Here is a 19377-nt window from a genome sequence, read left to right on the forward strand (position 1 = left end):
TATGCCCCAGGTAACCCAGTCTTTTCCACTTTCCCCTTCTCCTCCTCCCCCATTGTCTCATCAACATCTCACTATACTCATCTACTCTCTATACTCATTTCTACTGTGCAGTATTGGCATAAGGCTAGGTAATGCGATCAGTGAAAGAGAAGAATGCAGAAGCAAACCCTTCCTTTCATGTTCATTTGACTTTTGATAAAGGTGCCAATACAATTCAACACAGGGTACTGACACATTTTAATATCTATAGAAACTTAAGATCCTCACTTCACACCTTATACAAAATTAGCTCAGTATGGATGTTAGAGTTAAAACTATAAAACTTCTAGAAAAAAAAATAGGAGAAAATCCTGGTGGCCCTGTGTTAGGCAAAGAGTGCTTATGGTACAATACCAAAAGCATAAGCCATAAAGGATGTGATAAAGTGACCTTCATTATAATTAAAAACATTAGCACTTCAAAAGATACCATTAAGAAGATAAAAAGACACATACAGCCTATGAGAAAATATTTGCAAATCATATATTTGATAAAGGACCTGTATCCAAAATAATGAATTCTTACAACTCAATAAGACAAACAACTCAACTAAAAAAATAAGCCAAAGGCTCAAACAGACAATTCATCAAAGAAAACATACAAATGGCAAAAAAGCACATGAAAAAGTGATTAACATAAAAATCATTATGGATATACAAATTAAAACTATAATGAAATACCATTTCACACCTACAAGAATGGCCATAATCCAACAGACAGATAATATCAAGTGTTTGTGAGGACATGGAGAAACTGGAACTCTCATACACTACTCGTGGGAACGTAAAATGACATAGCCACTTGGGAAAACTCTTTGAAAGTCTCTTAAAAAAGTTAAACATAATTTACCATATAACTAAACATTCTACTCTTAGGGATCAACCCAAGAGAGATGAAAACGTATATCCACAAAAAGCCTTCTCTGAAATTGTTCATAGCAGCATTATTCATAATAACACAAAACTGGAAGCAATCCAAATATCCCTCAGCTGGTGACTGGATAAACAAAATGTGGTATATGTGCACAACAGAAAACCATTCAATCATAAAAGTAATGAAATACTGAGAGAGACTATAACATGGATGATGCTCAAAAACATTATGTTAAGTGAACGAAACTAGATGCAAAGATTATATATACTGTATACTACTGCATATTGTATATATTATGCATATACAATATTATGCATATTGTATATGAGATTGTATATATATAGGTACACATATACACTTATATGCACACACACACACACACATATATATATATATATATACACACACACAGTATGATTCTACTTATATGAAATATCCAGAAAAGACACATTTGCAGAGACTGAGAGCAGATCAGTAGTTGTCTGGGGCTGGGAGTGTGGAATGGCTACAAAATGGCTTGTAGAATTTTTTTTGAGGCGATGGAATTTTCTAAAACTGGATTATGGTAATGGAGACACAACTCTACAAATTTACTAAAAGTTATTAAATTGTACATTTACAATGAAATAGCAAATAGCAAATTTTATGGATGAAAGTTTTACTTCAATAAAGCTGTTTAAAAAAAAGCTGTGGCATTCCTCTAACACAAAGAACTGACTCAGTTTAATTGAAAATATTACAAATCTACGAATTAAATCTGTTCCATTTAAACACTATTAAACATTTGGAAGAAAACTTGCATAAATCCTAGCTAACCTATTATTACCAAATCTATTTGTGAATCTAGCCAATTGCTTCAAGAAGTAGGCTACTTTAACACGTCAAGTAGTGTAATTTGAGTAGCCTTAAGCTTGAGCTGAATTGGTAACAAGACAATAACTTCTATTTCTGAAGATTAGTTTTTTAATTTGATTTTAACTGTAGGTTCTTTACTTTGATACTTAGATGGAAGAAAACTCAGCATGCAAATGTTACTTTTAAATGTAAAATAAATTTCCAAGTAATCTTCTTTTTTCTGAAATGGTATAAATAAAGAGAATAAATGTAGAATTTAATTTTAGGGCTTCATAGACTATAGGACATGTACAAATTTTTATTTTTTCACTGAATTATGTTCATGTATTTCAATGAAAGAAAGCTTTGACTCAAACATTAAAAGCTTTCTGTGCAAAACTACCATGGTCCAAAATTATAACTTTGCTGTTTGCTGTTCCATTCAAAAAACAATGTAGTTGTTGTATGGTATTATTTGTTCCTCTTTTCATGTGATATATAATACAGCACTTACCCTGCTTTCTTCTAGGCTATCAAATGGACCTGGTGGGTCATCCAGACAAAGAAATTCTCTCACTGCAAGGCTTTCAAAGGAAAAAAAAAAAATTAGCTGGGGTACAAATAAGTTTACAAAAGATAGCGAGATAGCAGAAAGCAAAAGTTACTCTGAAGCTAGCTAAAGTGTTTTAAGCAAGTTGGTTCTGCTGATAAATGAAAATAAGCAAGATGGCGTATGTGTTTTCACACAAGTAACAAAATACAAATATAAAATCTATAGAAGATACAAAGATTTTAGGTTATTTCTATGATCTTATGAACATAAATAGATTGTGAATTTATGTTACATAAAAACTACATGACATAAAACATAAATCAGAAATGGTACAGGAAACCAATGCAAATGGTGAAAAGACAGTATTATTTTCAAAGAAATATTAATTTGAACTAGTCTAAAAAAGTCATTATCTTTTTATGAAATACAATTTCTAATTTATACTTCATTTGTTTCTTCTTCAGATGATTCTAAAGTAACTGAAGTATTTACTGTGAAACTAGTTAAAGATTTTTCTTGCAATCATGTTTATTATATTAATTTACTTAAATGTTTTCCCTAGAGAATTCAAGAGAAAGAATTCTGATCATCCCATTTCTGAATTACCATAAAGTTCAAAATAAAGAAATAATATGATATTGCTATACTTATACTTTTCAATTACCAGAAACAGGTTAAGAAGGTAGAAACCTGAACTTCCTTGTCACAAAATACTCCTCTTTCTAAAAAGTAATCTTGGATTGAGAGACAGCTCTATATGTATGTTAAAACAAAAATGTGGAGACTTAAAGGATGATGATGAAGGGGGTGGTGATAAAGAGATAAATGGGATCTTTAGTAAAATCTTTCCAAAGGAAAAAATGAATATAGAGAAGTGATGTTAAGTAATCCAAAAGAACCCAAAAATAGAAAAAAGAGGAGCAAGTTTCTAGATTATAAAATCTTCATAATATAGATAATAAAAAAACATACACTCAGGGAAACTGAGATAAAACTTGAGTACTCATAATCATGAAATAATAGAGATGGAAGGGATCGTAAATGTGACCTAGTTGAACTATCCATAGTATGCTGCTTATATTCTCCCTTTTATATGTTCAGCCAAGAATATGTCTAAACACCTCCAGAAATAGGGACTATAACCATCTCTTAAAATAAACCATCCTAAGTTTGAATAACACAGAAAACTAGAAAATTATTTCTTCACTGAGCTGGAATTTTCTCCCTGAAGCTTCTATTCATGAGTCTTAGTTTGGTTTTCTGGGGCCCTTCCAGGTAAGTCTAAGTCTTCTTTCACATGATAACCCTAAAAATATGTCAAGAATGTTATGTTTACTCTAACCTTATACCTCTAGCAAGCAATACCAACACACTAACATTTCATTTTCTTTTTTCATGTAACAAAATTTAGTGAGTATTTAAAGCCTATATGGTCTTCTGCATTCATGGAGCCAACATTTTTTTCCAGTTTTACTGAAATATAATTGACAAAAATTATATACATTTAAGGTATATAACTTGACTCGATATATACATACATTATGAAATATGAAGTACAATCAAACTAATTAACATATCTATCACATCACATGGTTACCATTTCTAACATTTTCAAAGTACATTACACACACAGGGTTTTCACATACCCTACCTTATTCAATTTCCACAACAACCATGTGAGGTGAGGATAGGCATTATACCTCCATTTTACAAGTGATAATAAAGTTCAGAGAGGTAAAATGACCCACCCAAGGTCATTAGTGCAAGTGGTAGAGCTAGACCTTAAATCTGTCTTCTGAGTATAAATATGTGCCTTTTTTCTACCTTTCAACTCTTTTCTCTTATGTTTTGGTTCATTTGTATTCTTTCCCCTTGCTGATCACTTCTTTCTGACCACTTTCAATTTCTCTGTATCTTTCTTTAATCAAAGTCTCTAGAATACTGCAGTTGGTCTAATAGTATAGAGAAGAACAGGACCACCACACATTCTTCTGGTTTAGATATTATACTTTCTATCCACCCACTATGTATATCGGAAAACCAACTATTAGGCAGAATGAGGCACAGGAAATAAACTGATCTTGGGATTGACAGGTCAAAAGTTTGGATGGGGGCTTCCCTGGTGGCACCGTGGTTGAGAGTCCGCCTGCCGATGCAGGGGACATGGGTTCGTGCCCTGGTCCGGGAAGATCCCACATGCCACAGAGCAGCTGGGCCCGTGAGCCATGGCCGCTGAGCCTGCGCGTCCGGAGCCTGTGCTCCACAACGGGAGAGGCCACAGAGGTGAGAGGACCGCATACCGCAAAAAAAAAAAAAAAAAAAGAAAAAGAAAAATTCGGGTACCTTTTCACCCCCCTAGAAAAGGAAGCCATTACCCCTTCTTGAGAATCACTGACTAGAGAACTTATTTAGATTTGATAAATATTTGACTGCCTATGTGTGCCATGGCTCTGTTCAGTGATTTCTTATATATTATCAGTGTATAATTTATAAACAAATCAAGTAAATTCAAATAAAGTATAAGTACCAAAGAGTGTATTATTAAATGGTCTATGGATTAAATAGAAGTCAATTTAAAAAAATTATTATTTATTTACTTGTTCACTGATAGGTTCAATACAACCCCCTAATCTCTCTTCTGTATTTGGTCTTTAATACTTTTGTTTCCATTTGACCATAATAATGAAGGTAAGAAAAACATCAGAATTAGGAGAGAAACCTATCTAAGAGAAAATCCAACAATCTGGAATTGAAAGGTATGGAAAGACTATCTTTCTGTTTATCACGTAGAGTAACTTCTTAGTGTGGTTGGGAAATCTCTATTTTAAAATCGTGATCAGTTGTTGACTTAACTTGCCTGAATATAAGGGAACCAGAGATGGTACCCTTCAGCATTGTTTTTATCAGAGCAAATTTGCCCTATAGCTTAAATTCTTCCTTTGAGTCTCTTGAAAAAGTTTCCTTTAAAAGAGTTTTACTGTAATTTTCAAACTTCTTAAAAAACTATTTCATCCAGTGAATCTTCACCTTTTATTTCATAATATAGCTTCCTTTATTTCTTTCGTGGGTATGTATTTGTTTACATTCCACAATTTAAAAGACCAGTAATTTAATAGCTAAATGAGCTCTTTATCTCAAAATTTATATTAAAAAAGCTAAAACTAATGCCTACAATTCATTAAAAGGTCTATAAAGAACTAAGTTAAAAAAGTACTAAAAATACTAGATACTTCTTGTCAAAACCAAATTAAGCATAAAAAGTCACTGCATGAAAATATTGAGGGATTTCAGATAGAAATGTTTTATCAGTTACTATTTCTCTTCAGTATTCTCTACCAGTAAAAAGAAAGTAAAAATTTGACATTAAATACAACCCTGAGGATAGGGACTCAGTGATCAAGACTGGTGACAGTGAGGGTCACGGTGAGGGAGATGGGTTGCTGGGTGTGAAGCTGAAGGGCTCACGTTTACCCTCCTGTACTGGATATGCAGGCAAGGCTGTGGGCCTAGTTTATATTTTGATTATCTCTCACCTAGTTACTTTTAGTCCACTTGTGTCCCTACATTCAGTTTTATTCCTTCTAATACAAAAATACTTCAAAAGCAAACGTTTTATGTCAAACCGAGCTTAAAACCCATCTATGCCTCCTCTAACAAGAGGGAACAAAGCCAAGGTCTTGGCGTTGGCATAAAGCACCTGTGTACATTCAAGCTTTTACTGCCTTTCTTATTTGACACTTCAGCAATAGTACTTCCTCATGCCTATCATGTTGTTTCATGCTTGCTGCTATCATCCTGGCACATCCTTCCCACCTTCAGATGGCTAACTCAGACTTCATATTCATGACTTAGCTCATCTATTATCTCCTCATAGAACCTTCTCTGACTAAATCCCCCTCCCCTATACTCTACTCGGTTCAGTACTCTTATATGCATTACTACACCACCTTGAAGAGATCCCTTTCATAGGACTTACTACAGTGTATTATTAGTATTTTCTGCTTACCAAGCAGTCTGCTTCAACAAAAAGTAGATGACAAGTTCCACGGATGTACAGAATCTGAATAAATTAGCATAGCAAAGAATAAGTATTCAAAAATTAATGAATTTATTTGTAAGAGCTATGCTAATTGCTCTTAAAAATAATGAAACTATTAAGAGCATCAGAACAAATTTCTATCCACTATGGTAGATAAATAATACAGAACAACTCTCAAATTTGAGATGGAATTTAGTTTTTAATAGATATGCCTACTTTGACGAGGGAGTAAGCTTAGGACAGCAACAGGTAAGACCAAGAGCCTTAAGAGTTAAAACAAGGTTAGAATCTGGATGTTTCTGATGGTATGCATTCAAGATTTATAAAGAAGCACAATGAAAGGAATAGCATATGAGAAACTTAGAGCTGAAAGCGGATTTTTAGAGAACATTTAGTCCAATTATTTCATTTTCTAATTGGAAATACTAATTAAAATCAGTTAAGTAGGGCTTCCCTGGTGGCGCAGTGGTTAAGAATCTGCCTGCTAATGCAGGGGACATGGGTTCGAGCCCTGCTCCGGGAAGATCCCACATGCCACGGAGCAACTAAGCCCATGCACCACAACTACTGAGCCTGCGTTCTAGACCTGCAAGCCACAGCTACTGAAGTCGGGGCACTTAGAGCCCATGCTCCACAACAAGACAAGCCACAGCAATGAGAAGCCCGTGCACCGCAACGAAGAGTAGTCTCTGCTCACCGCAGCTAGAGAAAGCCCGCACACAGCAACGAAGCCAAAAGTAAATAAATAAAATAAATAAATTAATATATAAAAAATAAATGCATATGTTTAAAAAAATCAGTTAAGTAATTGCCTAAAATTATTTCACTACTAAGCCCAGAAAACTGAATTTTGCATAAGGTCTTTGAGACCTAATTTAATAAGTTAAGAGTTTACGTGTATCTGAATACAAAATATTTAGCTTTATTACATTAAAAGAACTGTCCATAACTGAAGGTCCACCAAACTAATATTTTGTGGTAAAAATCATCCAACCAACCTTAGCAATAATGTGTTCATTCTCATGAGCTGTCATTATATAAACTATTGCATATATAACTGAATTCTTTTATAAAAATACTAACTCAACCTCTCTTGACAGTATCTTCACATATAAAAACAACTTACACATAAAATTTCCTGTGAGGTGTTAAAATGTATAAAAAATAGTTTCTTTACATAGTCTCGTTCAAAAATTATAATTTATTGAATTTTACAACTAGAAGAGACCTAAGAAGTCATCTAATCCAATATATCCCATGTAAATAATTCCCTCTTTAATACCACTGATAGTTATCTAGCCTAGTCTCTTCAAATATTGATGCTTAAGGTAAACTTACTTTCTCAAAAGGCAGAATTTTTATACCAGATACATTTTTATACCAGACAGCTTGAAATGACATGTAGCTCTTTTTTCTCTGAGCTGATGGGGGCTTCCTCTAATTGTTCACTTATTCCTAGTTCTACACATTAGTCTTGCTATTCAAAATGAGGTCCCTAGGCCGGCAGCATCAGCATCACCTAGAAACCTGTTAGAAATGCAGAATCTCCACTCCAGACCTTGTTAATTCAGGACGTGCATTTGAACAAGATGCACACTTATAGCTGGAGAAGCACCGCTTTAAAGCTAAATATCATTTGATTAATTCTTTTCCCCATCACAATCTTTCAAATACGTGAAGATGGTTATCATGTCCTTCCAAGTACTTTTTTTTTTCAAAGGGTAAATTCTCATTTCTTTCAATTGTTTCCTCATGTTTGGATACTATATACTACAATATATATTTTTTAAACCATGAACTGCTGTTAATCCAGATCTGCACTTTTTTCTTTTAACAGATGTAGAATTTAAAACACTGAATTTTGGCATGGAACTCCTTTTAGATGAATGGTAATATAAGGAAAAATATGTAATTTTAACCCTTGTATCTTAAAGAATTAAGAAGAAAAATGTGGTAAATCAGGATATATGTGTAGTAATTCTGAAAACAGAGAATAGTAAGATATTTGGTGTGCTGATTAAATGATGTAATTATTTCAAAGTAGCACAAACCAGAATAAAACAATAAATAGCTAAATTTTAACTATAACAGATTATGCAATATGAGAACATCCCCCTCTATCCATCTTTACACATCCTTCACCTTGACAAGCTGAGTTACATGCTGTTTCGGGTATAGGACTTTGCCTGCTTGCTTCTGCATTTTGATATAATATTCCCTCTCATTTGGAAAGTACTTCTTTACTTTCTCTTTATCGGTTCAAATAGCATTCATTCTTTAAAATCCAGCTCAAATATCATCCTCTAGGAAGCCTCCTCTAATTCTCTCAGTCAAAAGTTCCCTCTCCTCCTCTTTTGAAAGACATCGAGCTCTATTCATTATAGTTCTTTTGGGTGTGTCTTCTTCCTATTCAGTTTTCTTGAATAAAGGATTAGCATCTAATGCACCTTTGTGTAGCTGTAATACCTTATATATAGTAAGACCTAAATAAACATTTATCAAACAAACAAAAACCAATAATAAATCCTTTATCATAAAAATATTAACATTTTTATTTTTTCTTACTTTGTATTCTCCAAATGCATCTGAAAATAACATTCTCTTAAAACATCTAAACCAACAATTCTTAACATCCCTTCAGTTCTTATTTCACTTCTGTTTTGTTATAGTTAGAGAAGTTGTAATATTAAGAGCTGCCAGTTGTGTACTGGCAAGCTCTTAGCCAACATGAAGGTTAACAAATAACTGTGTCATGAGGTGCTAAGGAATCAAAACGGAAAGTGAAAGAACTGTATAAAGAATTAATATCAGATAATTATTTGGCCAAATAAAGATAGTAATTTTAATTTTCTATGCTGCCGTTCCAACTGTAACAGGATGCTAACAGGTATACCAAAGGGTAAGGTAAACTCACTGATATTATAAGTAGTGATTCTTAAATATGTAGTTTCATGTTTTTATAAAGAAGTATTGGGATTTTGTCTTTATCTTTTGCTCCCTTATAAGAATTCATAAATGGCTGTTTGACAACCTCAGATTTTCTGGATATTTTCTAATTATTTGTCCTCCCACCCATAATCTTAATCTATTGTTGAAGATTCTCAAACCCCACTCCCTGCTTCAGTATTGCTTGATTCACTGCAAACAGGACTGATCTTCCCCTTCTCTGAATTCCCTTTACTTTTATAATCTGTATCAGGCCAAGTAGGACTTCATAAACTCCATTATTTTGTTCAAACAGAAGTTTAATTTCTTCAAATGAATTAAGTTCAGTAAGTATATCTTCAGCTTCCTTTTTACCCTTCTTAGTATGACAAAGGGCAAATGCTTGGGATACAGGTTAATAACTTTTCCCTCTGCCAAGTCATGTTTTAAACAGTAATTTATTAAGAAACTGCTTAAACTGTGAAATAAAAAATGTTACTCATCACTCGCAAAAAATATAGTACCCTAGAACAAACAAGGTATACAAACCTTATTTAGAGTTCTATTTAAGTTATCTTACTTGTATTCCTTAAATGTCTGAGATATATGACAAAAATAAGTAAGCAATAAATGTGAGGCACAATAGAGGTTTTCATGCAACACTTTTTAGAACCTTTAATATTCTAGGAAAGGCAAATGAAACCTTTCCCCAACTTACTTGACCAAGAAATCTTTCTGTCCCTGAAACACCTATCTATAAATTGAATATGATTATCACTGTTCTAAGGACTGAAGTTTTAGAAACAGGATCTTGAATGTTTACCATACAGATACAGATCTATTAACAATAATTTATTAAAAAAAGATATATCTCAACGAAGATACACTTTTTTTTTTTTTTTTTTTTTTTGCGGTACGCGGGCCTCTCACTGTTGTGGCCTCTCCCGTTGTGGAGCACAGGCTCCGGACACGCAGGCTCAGTGGCCATGGCTCACGGGCCTAGCCGCTCCGCAGCATGTGGGATCTTCCTGGACCAGGGCACGAACCCATGTCCCCTGCATCGGCAGGCGGATTCTCAACCACTGCGCCACCAGGGAAGCCCAAGATACACTTTTAATGTTTAAAAAAATCAAGAAATCACAAGATGAGTTCATCAACGTGGTTCATACTATTTAATATTTCATTAAATAGAAAGAGTATAGTCATTTATAGAATAAATTTGATTTTAATTTACCATATTTGCAATACAGAGACGTAAGAGTTTACTGAATAAGGAATAAGAGAAAGGGGATATGATGTTTTGACTTCTTAGCTGTAAAAGTCTTCTTTTATGGTATGGTATAAAATATATTTTCTTCAAAGGCTTGCTCTATGATTTTAGACTGTTGGTTTCTATTCCTGCTTTGTGTATCTGAATTAACACTAACCTTTGTTTTTTCTTTTTTCTTTGGAGAGATGTAAAAAATTATAGAAAAGTAGGGAGCATCCATCTTCCCACCACCTAGGCTGGAACACACAGTTGCTAAGTTTTGTCATATTTGTTTCAGTCTCTTTTTCTTATAAATAGTACAACAGCAAATATCAACAGTTCTGCCATTCATTCAACAAGTACTTATCGAGCATGGACTCTGTTGCATTGTGCTAAGAACTGCACACTGAATGGTGGGTAAACCAGCCATATGACCTACTACTATGTATGCACCTTACAGCCTGATAGGAGAACACAATGAAATAATCACAGAAATAGTTACAAACTGAGATGTTGTGAAAGTAAAGTACCAAGCAGCCTTTCTCAGCTGGGATTCCATGACAGGATTAAACCCTGCTGACAATGATGTGAGTGACTATTTTCTCATTCTCTTAAGAATGGTACATAGCTAGTAGCATCCTAGAAGTACGTAATGAGAAGTTAATTCATTACATGCAATGGGTGTCTTAGGGCATTAGGAGCTGACTTTCAGAACCAGTAGAGAAGATACTATGAGAAAGACCTGACTTAGTTTTTGGTGGTGGTGGTAGGTGAGGGGTTGGTCCAGAGAGCCAGTTACCTAAAAGTCTGTGTTGAAACGTGAAGGAGTTATCTAGGCCAGGGCTGGGGGAGCAAGGGTAGTAGTGTGAAACGTTGCCTTTCTAGGGAATAGCATATTGAAAGGTCCTAAGGGACAAAGGAGCAGGCGACTTCAAAAAATTATAAGACCAATATGGCTGATGTACAGAGAATGGGGGCAAGGGAGGAATAACAAAACATGAAGTTGGAAAGACAAGCAGGGTCAGGGACCAGAAAGGATGACTTAAACTGCATTACAAAAGATGACTGTGGCTCAAATGGGCTATAGAAATAAGAGTGGATGAGGAAGATGAGTGATGGGAAAGGAGTAATTAAAGTGAGAGAAAACTGCTAGACTAGGTGGCGATGGCAGGAATGGAGAAAAGTAGACAGATTCGAGTAGTGTTTAAAGTATAAAGGCAGGGATGTGTCCAGATGACGTGTGGGTTTTAGGTAGAGGATGATGCTGAATATTGGGGGAAAAGTCACTGAAGTCTTTCCTAGGTTTGAGGTTTGTCTGAAGGAGATGTCAAGGAGGCAACTGCAGATGTGAATCTGGAGATGAGAAAAGGGGTCTGGCTTATAGCTCCTTTATTAGAGGAAAGTGAGGGGGGATGGGCAGAGATCTTAAGCAGTCACTGAGCTTAGCACACATTAAGAAGCAAGATGTAAAAGCAAATTGGAAAAGAAGAAGTAAAACTGTCACTGTTTGCAGATGACATGATACTATACATAGAGAATCCTAAAGATGCTACCAGAAAACTACCAGAGCTAATCAATGAATGTGGTAAAGTTGCAGGATACAAAATTAATGCACAGAAATCTCTTGCATTTCTATACACTAATGATGAAAAATCTGAAAGAAATTATGGAAACACCCCCATTTACCATTGCAACAAAAAGAATAAAATACCTAAGAATAAACCTACCTAGGGAGACAAAAGACCTGTATGCAGAAAATTATAAGACACTGCTAAAAGAAATTAAAGATGATACAAACAGATAGAGAGATATACCATGTTCTTGGATTGGAAGAATCAATATTGTGAAAATGACTATACTACCCAAAGCAATCTACAGACTCAGTGCAATCCCTATCAAATTACCACTGGCATTTTTTACAGAACTAGAACAAAAAATCTTAAAATTTGTATGGAGTCACAAAAGACCCCAAACAGCCAAAGCAGTCTTGAGGGAAAAAAACGGAGCTGGAGGAATCAGACTTCCTGACTTCAGACTATATTACAAAGCTACAGTAATCAAGACAATATGGTACTGGCACAAAAACAGAAATACAGATCAATGGAACAGGATAGAAAGCCCAGATATAAACCCACGCACCTATGATCAACTAATCTATGACAAAGGAGTCAAGGATATACAATGGAGAAAAGAAAGTCTCTTCAAAAAGTGGTGCTGGGGGCTTCCCTGGTGGCGCAGTGGGTGAGAGTCCGCCTGCTGATGCAGGGGATGCAGGTTCATGCCCCGGTCCGGGAAGATCCCACATGCCGCAGAGCGGCTGGGCCCGTGAGCCATGGCCGCTGAGCCTGCGTGTCCAGAGCCTGTGCCCCGCAACAGGAGAAGCCACAACAGTGAGAGGCCCGTGTACAACAAAAACAAACAAACAAACAAACAAATAAATAAATAAAAAGTGGTGCTGGGAAAACTGGACAGCTACATGCAAGAGAATGAAATTAGAACACTCCCTAACACCATACACAAAAATAAACTCAAAATGGATTAGAGACCTAAATGTAAGACCAGACACTATAAAACTCTTAGAGGAAAACATAGGAAGAACACTCTTGGACATAAATCACAGCAAGATCGTTCTTGATCCACCTACTAGAGTAATGGAAATAAAAACAAAAATAAACAAATGGGACCTAATGAAACTTCAAAGCTTTTGCACAGCAAAGGAAACTATAAACAAGATGAAAAGACAACCCGCAGAATGGGAGAAAATATTTGCAAACGAATCAACGGACAAAGGATTAATCTTCAAAATATATAAACAGCTCATGCAGCTCAATATTAAAAAAAAACAAACAACCCAATCAAAAAATGGGCAGAAGACCTAAATAGACATTTCTCCAAAGAAGACATACAGATGGCCAAGAGGCACATGAAAAGCTGCTCATCAGCACTAATTATTAGAGAAATGCAAATCAAAACTACAATGAGGTATCACCTCACACCAGTTAGAATGGGCATCATCAGAAAATCTACAAAAAACAAATGCTGGAGAGGGTGTGGAGAAAAGGGAACCCTCCTGCACTGTTGGTGGGAATGTAAACTGATACAGACACTATGGAGAACAGTATGGGGGTTCCTTAAAAATCTAAAAATAGAATTACCATGTGACCCAGCAATCCCACTGCTGGACATATACCCAGAGAAAACCGTAATTCAAAAAGACACATGCACCCCAATGTTCACTGCAGCTATTTACAATAGCCAGGACATGGAAGCAACCTAAATGACCATCGACAGATGAATGTATAAAGAAGATGTGGTACATATATACAATGGAATATTACTTAGCCATAAAAAGGAACGAAATTGGGTCATTTGTAGAGATGTGGATGGATCCAGAGACTGTCATACAGAGTGAAATAAGTCAGAAAGAGAAAAACAAATATCGTATATTAACGCATATATGTGGAACCTAGAAAAATGGTACAGATGAACCGGTTTGCAGGGCAGAAATAGACACAGATGTAGAGAACAAACGTAGGGACACCAAGGGGGGAAAGTGGCGGGGGGTGGGTGGTGGTGACGGGATGAATTGGGAGATTGGGATTGACATGTATACACTAGTAGGTATAAAATGGGTAACTAATAAGAATCTACTGTATAAAAAAATTAAAAATTCAAAAAAAAAAGAAGATGTATATGCATAGTACATGTATAATATACATAAGAGAAAGACTAAGAAAAAAGGGTGAAAAAAGTAAGGGCACTTTTCTTATTTGTTTTCCATTCTTATGTGAAAAATTGCTAAAGATAGTTACAGACACGGTGTCCATAGAATATACTATTGCTTCATTATAAATGCTCTGTAATTTTTTTCAAAATGCTTCCAATTTATCTGATAATGTAAGTTTCAAAATTAAATACCCAGATATATTAAAACATATAGCAATTTTCTTGTAAATATATTCAGATACAAAAACCCCATATAGGTCCTTTCTTTCCCTTTTTAATATTTCTGGTATTTTCACTTTAAGCTCTGCATAAATTAACCGGACTCCACAATTTTTAAATTTTTGCATTACTTTGGAGACATATAAATGTTATCATCAAAATTATATAGTGTTATTTAACTAAAAATCTACCAGTATGTGAGCCACTCTGTTTAAATTATTACTAAAATTCTAAAATCAAGTTTATAGCTGGGTGGTTTGAATATATGGGACACTGAATTTTCAACTTTGCTGACTTTTTGGAGGTGTTACTATAAATCAAACACCAAATAAAGTCCTTGCTGAAAAAAGGCAAGAAAATTACAGTTAGTGCTTTATTAGACATAAACACGCCTACCTTATATTTTTGTGCTTGAGTATATATGGTCCTAGATTTATTCTTTAATTTAAACCAATTATTGGAATGCATTTATAACCTGTTATTCAATTTGTTACATACCAGTTAGCAATGTCCTTGTGAGCTACTAAATTTTGAAGAAACGCTTGTAATCCTAATTGTCTATCTTCTAAAAAGTCGGCATTGTAATTATCTTTAAACCAGCGTTTTGGTGGAAGTGCTAATCGAAAGCCTGGAAACATCTCTTTTAACTGAAAAAGAAGAAAAAAGAAGATACAATGTTCAACTCAATTATATGAATTCTATAAAATCTATCCTGTTGACTATGTGAAACTATTCACATAACAAGCTTACAATAGAAGAATTAAATTCAGCTATGCTTTTTCTGCCTTGGTTGTTTTATTTCTTGATTTCTACCAGTTGTGTATGCATAGGAGTTACAGTTGCTCCCTGTCCCTGCTAACACGTGGCACTGCCTGTCTTTTTAATGTCAGCCATTCCAGTGGGTGTGTAGTAGTATTTCACTGTGGCTTTAATTTACATTCCTCTCTTGAATGGTGTTAAATATCTTCTCATGCGCTTGGATCTGCGTATCTTCTTTGGCGAATTATCTATTTAAATCTTCTGAACCCTCTGCTTTAAAAAAACTGGGTTACTTGTCTTTTAAGTTGTCAGAGTTCTTTATATATTCTAGATAGAAGGCCTCTGTCAGATATATGTATGACAAATATATTCTCTCAGACTGTGGCTTGATTTTTCATGTTAACCGTCTTAACAGAGCACACTTAAAAAATTTTAATGTTACCTAATTCACCCATTTTTTTCTTTTATGGTTTATGCTTTTTTAGATACTATCTAAGAAATCGTTACTCACTCCAAGGTTACAAAAATTTTCTTTCACGTTTTTTCATAAGATGTTTATAGTCTTAGCTTTTACATTTTGGCTTATGATCAATTTTGCATATTTGGCTTAAATTTTACTTTCTTAGGAAAGACTTTTCCACCTTTTAAGCTAGGTTAGATTTCCCTTTATACACTCTGATCAAGTGACTATAACTGGATAACAAGTTATCTCAAAACTCAGTGGTGTAAAATAACCATTTATTAGGCCATGGACTCTGTGGGCTGGTAATTCGTACAGGGAATGGTGAGGATGCATTGTTTTGTCACAATGAATTAGAACCTCAGCTGGAAACTTGAAGTTGGGAGCTGGAAGCCACTGAAGTTCATTCCCACATATTTATACTGGATCATGCTGCTTGTTGGCTGAGACATTAGCTGGGGCTGTCAGTCACAAGCCTAACATGGCCTCTCCATGTATCTTGGACTTCCTCACAGCATAAAGTCTGGGTTTCAAAGGGGAGCATCCCGAGAGAGGAAGCCAGGATGAAGCTGTATGCTTCTTATGATCTAGCCTCATCATCCCACAGCATCAGTTCCACTGTCCTCTATTGGTTAGATCAGTCACAAGCTCACCCACGTTCAAGGGGGAGAGGAAACAGATTCTACTTCTTGATAGTCAGTGGCAAGATTCTGGAAGAGCATATGGGACTGAGAATATTGCTGCATACATTTTTAGAAAAGACAATCTGCCACACATTCTCAAATCATTATTTTTTAAATGACATTTATCACGATGTAAATTAAGTAACGTTTATTTAATTTTGGACTCTTCTACCAGACCAGTCTTCTAAACCTTGGTTGCACATTGGAATCACCCAAGGAACTTTGAGTAAGAACTCATAATACAGACACTTTGTGAGGGCTCTATTGTAGAACAGCTCCCTCTTTTCTGAGGATAATTAATGAGGATCTTGTATTAATGACTGTGTCCTATCTCTGATATATTTGCATTTAATTAGTTGGGATATGGCCTGGGCATTGTAATTTTAAAAAGTTTTCCAGGGAAGCCCAAAGTACAGCTAAGACTTAGAATCATTTTACGTTGCAATGATTGTCTTATTCATAGTTGCACCCCCAATGTCTAGCATAATGCCTGCTACATTACAAGCAGCCAACAATTTACGTTCAATAAATGAATGAAATGAAATCATGTACTGTTCAAATTTCTATACTTAAATATAAGACAAAATATCACAATGTAAGAAAAAAGACTAGCAAAAGAGAAAATTCACAGGGTAAAATGCTAAGTAAAAATATAAAACATAAATTCTGTCTATATTTCTATACTGAAAACCCTGATTTGATTTCAAGATGTAAACAGATAATTTTGGCCTTGGTGTCTGGTTGTTTACTGTGTATGCAATGCAAGTAATAAAAGCCATAAGGAGAAAATAAAAATAGTATTTTTATTAATTTCAAGCTTTAAAATTTAAATGTCACATATGTCCACATGCATGGTTAGATTTTTTTCCCCTAAAAAAATAATCCTCAGAAAAGAGTGAGTTGCTCCACATTTGAGCCCTCACCAAGTGTTTATATTATGAGTGCTTACTCAATAACTTTATTTTGAACACAGGACAATTTGAGAACTATACATTAGCTTGAAGTAACTTTAGTAAAGGCTAGTTTTTATATTTCATTAAATTAAACATTAATAGATTTCCTGTGAAATGACATCATAATAGGCATTTGATGTTTCCATAAAGAGCCTTTAAAAAAGTAATGCACATAAGTTTTGGATTAAGCTGGAGAACTGAGTACACTCATCTAATTCTTTCTGCAGCCCTGCTAAAACTACAGTGAAGAGAAAAAAAAACCATAAAACAACATACTGGAAACCAAAAAGTAGAGAGGAGAGTAGCAATTGACTCAGGAGAGTGAAGAAAACCCAAAGTGCAGAAAAATTTATACCAGGTTTATACTTACAGAGACCTCAAATTGCTTACAAAGTGGCAGCACAAGGCAGGAGATTGGAAACACTTCTCTGGAGAGTCTGATCAATCCAATAGGAAAGATCTTAAGATCCTGACATCAGAAGTTCTCCAACACAGCCCTCCTTCCCCATTATACAGTGAATCTTAAAGTCAACATAAGCCTCACCCATGGAGTAAGAGATTCCAATTAGCTTTTAGTACCCAACTTTTAATCATGACTAGACAACCAGAGAGAATTACTACACACTATTACTTAACATGGAAGACAAAGACAAACAGAAAAAAGTAACTCAGAGAACACAGACAATACAAGGAGAAAAAACCATAAAATAATAAAAATACAAATAAAAACAATCACTAATACACTCAATGGATTAAGATACTACATTCAAGAAATAAGAATAAAATGACCAAAAACAGGGACATTCAGGGAATAAAAAGGTGGTTTTAGAAAGAAATAAGGAAATCTCCTTCGAAATAGCAAAAAAGAAAAGGTAGTAAAGAAAGGGGAGGAAAAGATCTGGAACCAGCCCAAATGTCTGTTTTACAAGAAAGGTTACAGAAAGAGGGAACCGCCAACACAGAAGGGAGGAATTCATTAATAAAGCAGTTCAAAAACATTTTTCTGATCTGAACCACATAGGTTGCTCACAGAGTGTACAAGATAATAGAAGAAAATAACTTTACAAAAAGTCATTGTGAAATTTCAGATTAATGACAGAGAAGATTCAACAGACTTCTAAAGAAGAAAAAAACAGGTGACATACAAATGATCAGGAGCAAGAATAGCTTTGGGCTTCTCAAGGGTAATACTCAACACTAAAAGCGAGATGAAAATAGCTTAATGTCTTCAAAATTCTGAAAAAAATACTTCCAATCTATGATTCTATACCTAGCCCACATTTCAATCAAATACGAAAACTGCATGAGAATATTTTTAGACATGTGGGGTCTGAAAGACATCACTTCCCATGTAATCTTCCTCAAGAAGCTACTAGGGGATTAGTTCTACTAAAAGGAAAGATTAATTCAAGAAAGACATGAGATAAAGGAAATAAAATCCAACAAAGGAAAAAAGTGAAAAAAATCCCCAGAAAGACAGTAAAAGGCAAACTTAGGACACTACTTATGAACTGCCTGATGTCAATCAGTTCAGGACAGTTCAGGACAGTGTGACCCAAGAGACAGACATGTTGAGGACTACCACTGAATTTCTTTTTAATGAGAGGATCAAATGCTTGGTTGAGCTTAGCCCAGATTTTCATATGAGCTTGGCTTGTCTTGACAGTGAGCTGATAATGGTTCTGCTCCCTCCCTATGCTCTGCTGTGTGGAACCAACTGAGAATAATCATTTTACCTCACAGAAATACTCAGCTTTGACCTAGTCTGCAACCTGGGAGTAGAAAATTGTGAGCTTTTATGTAGAATATAGAGAAAACCCTACTCTCACGACCATATTTCTGCAAATTATTCATCACCAGCCTGCCCTACAACCCTGCCAGATGCCTCAACTCTGAAAAGCTCTATGTGTTCCAGATCTTGCTCATGACTTTGCCCTCTGACTTTCCCAGAGGAGGCTCTTAAAAACTCCTAGAGAAGCTGAAGCCAGATTATAACCCAGGAGATTAAAAAAAGAGGGATAAAAAAAACACTAGCATTCTACAGAAAATTTTCTTTCTAAATAGT

At 35.0% G+C, this 19377-nt stretch overlaps 1 protein-coding gene across 2 annotated transcripts in view; it reads right to left on the minus strand.

The window, feature by feature from the left end:
* The window catches only part of SNX16 (sorting nexin 16), a 35654-nt gene that overhangs the window by 5242 nt on the left and 11035 nt on the right, over positions 1–19377 (minus strand). For both annotated transcript variants that reach the window (XM_060115841.1, XM_060115840.1), the window contains 2 exons: positions 14956–15104; positions 2261–2330 (listed from right to left, as the gene is read on the minus strand). In XM_060115841.1, the coding sequence (XP_059971824.1) occupies positions 2261–2330; positions 14956–15104 (219 nt within the window). The remainder of the gene's footprint in view (positions 1–2260; positions 2331–14955; positions 15105–19377) is intronic.

The sequence above is a fragment of the Mesoplodon densirostris genome, chromosome 13 (assembly GCF_025265405.1).
Source record: "Mesoplodon densirostris isolate mMesDen1 chromosome 13, mMesDen1 primary haplotype, whole genome shotgun sequence".
In the NCBI taxonomy this organism is placed as follows: domain Eukaryota; kingdom Metazoa; phylum Chordata; class Mammalia; order Artiodactyla; family Ziphiidae; genus Mesoplodon; species Mesoplodon densirostris.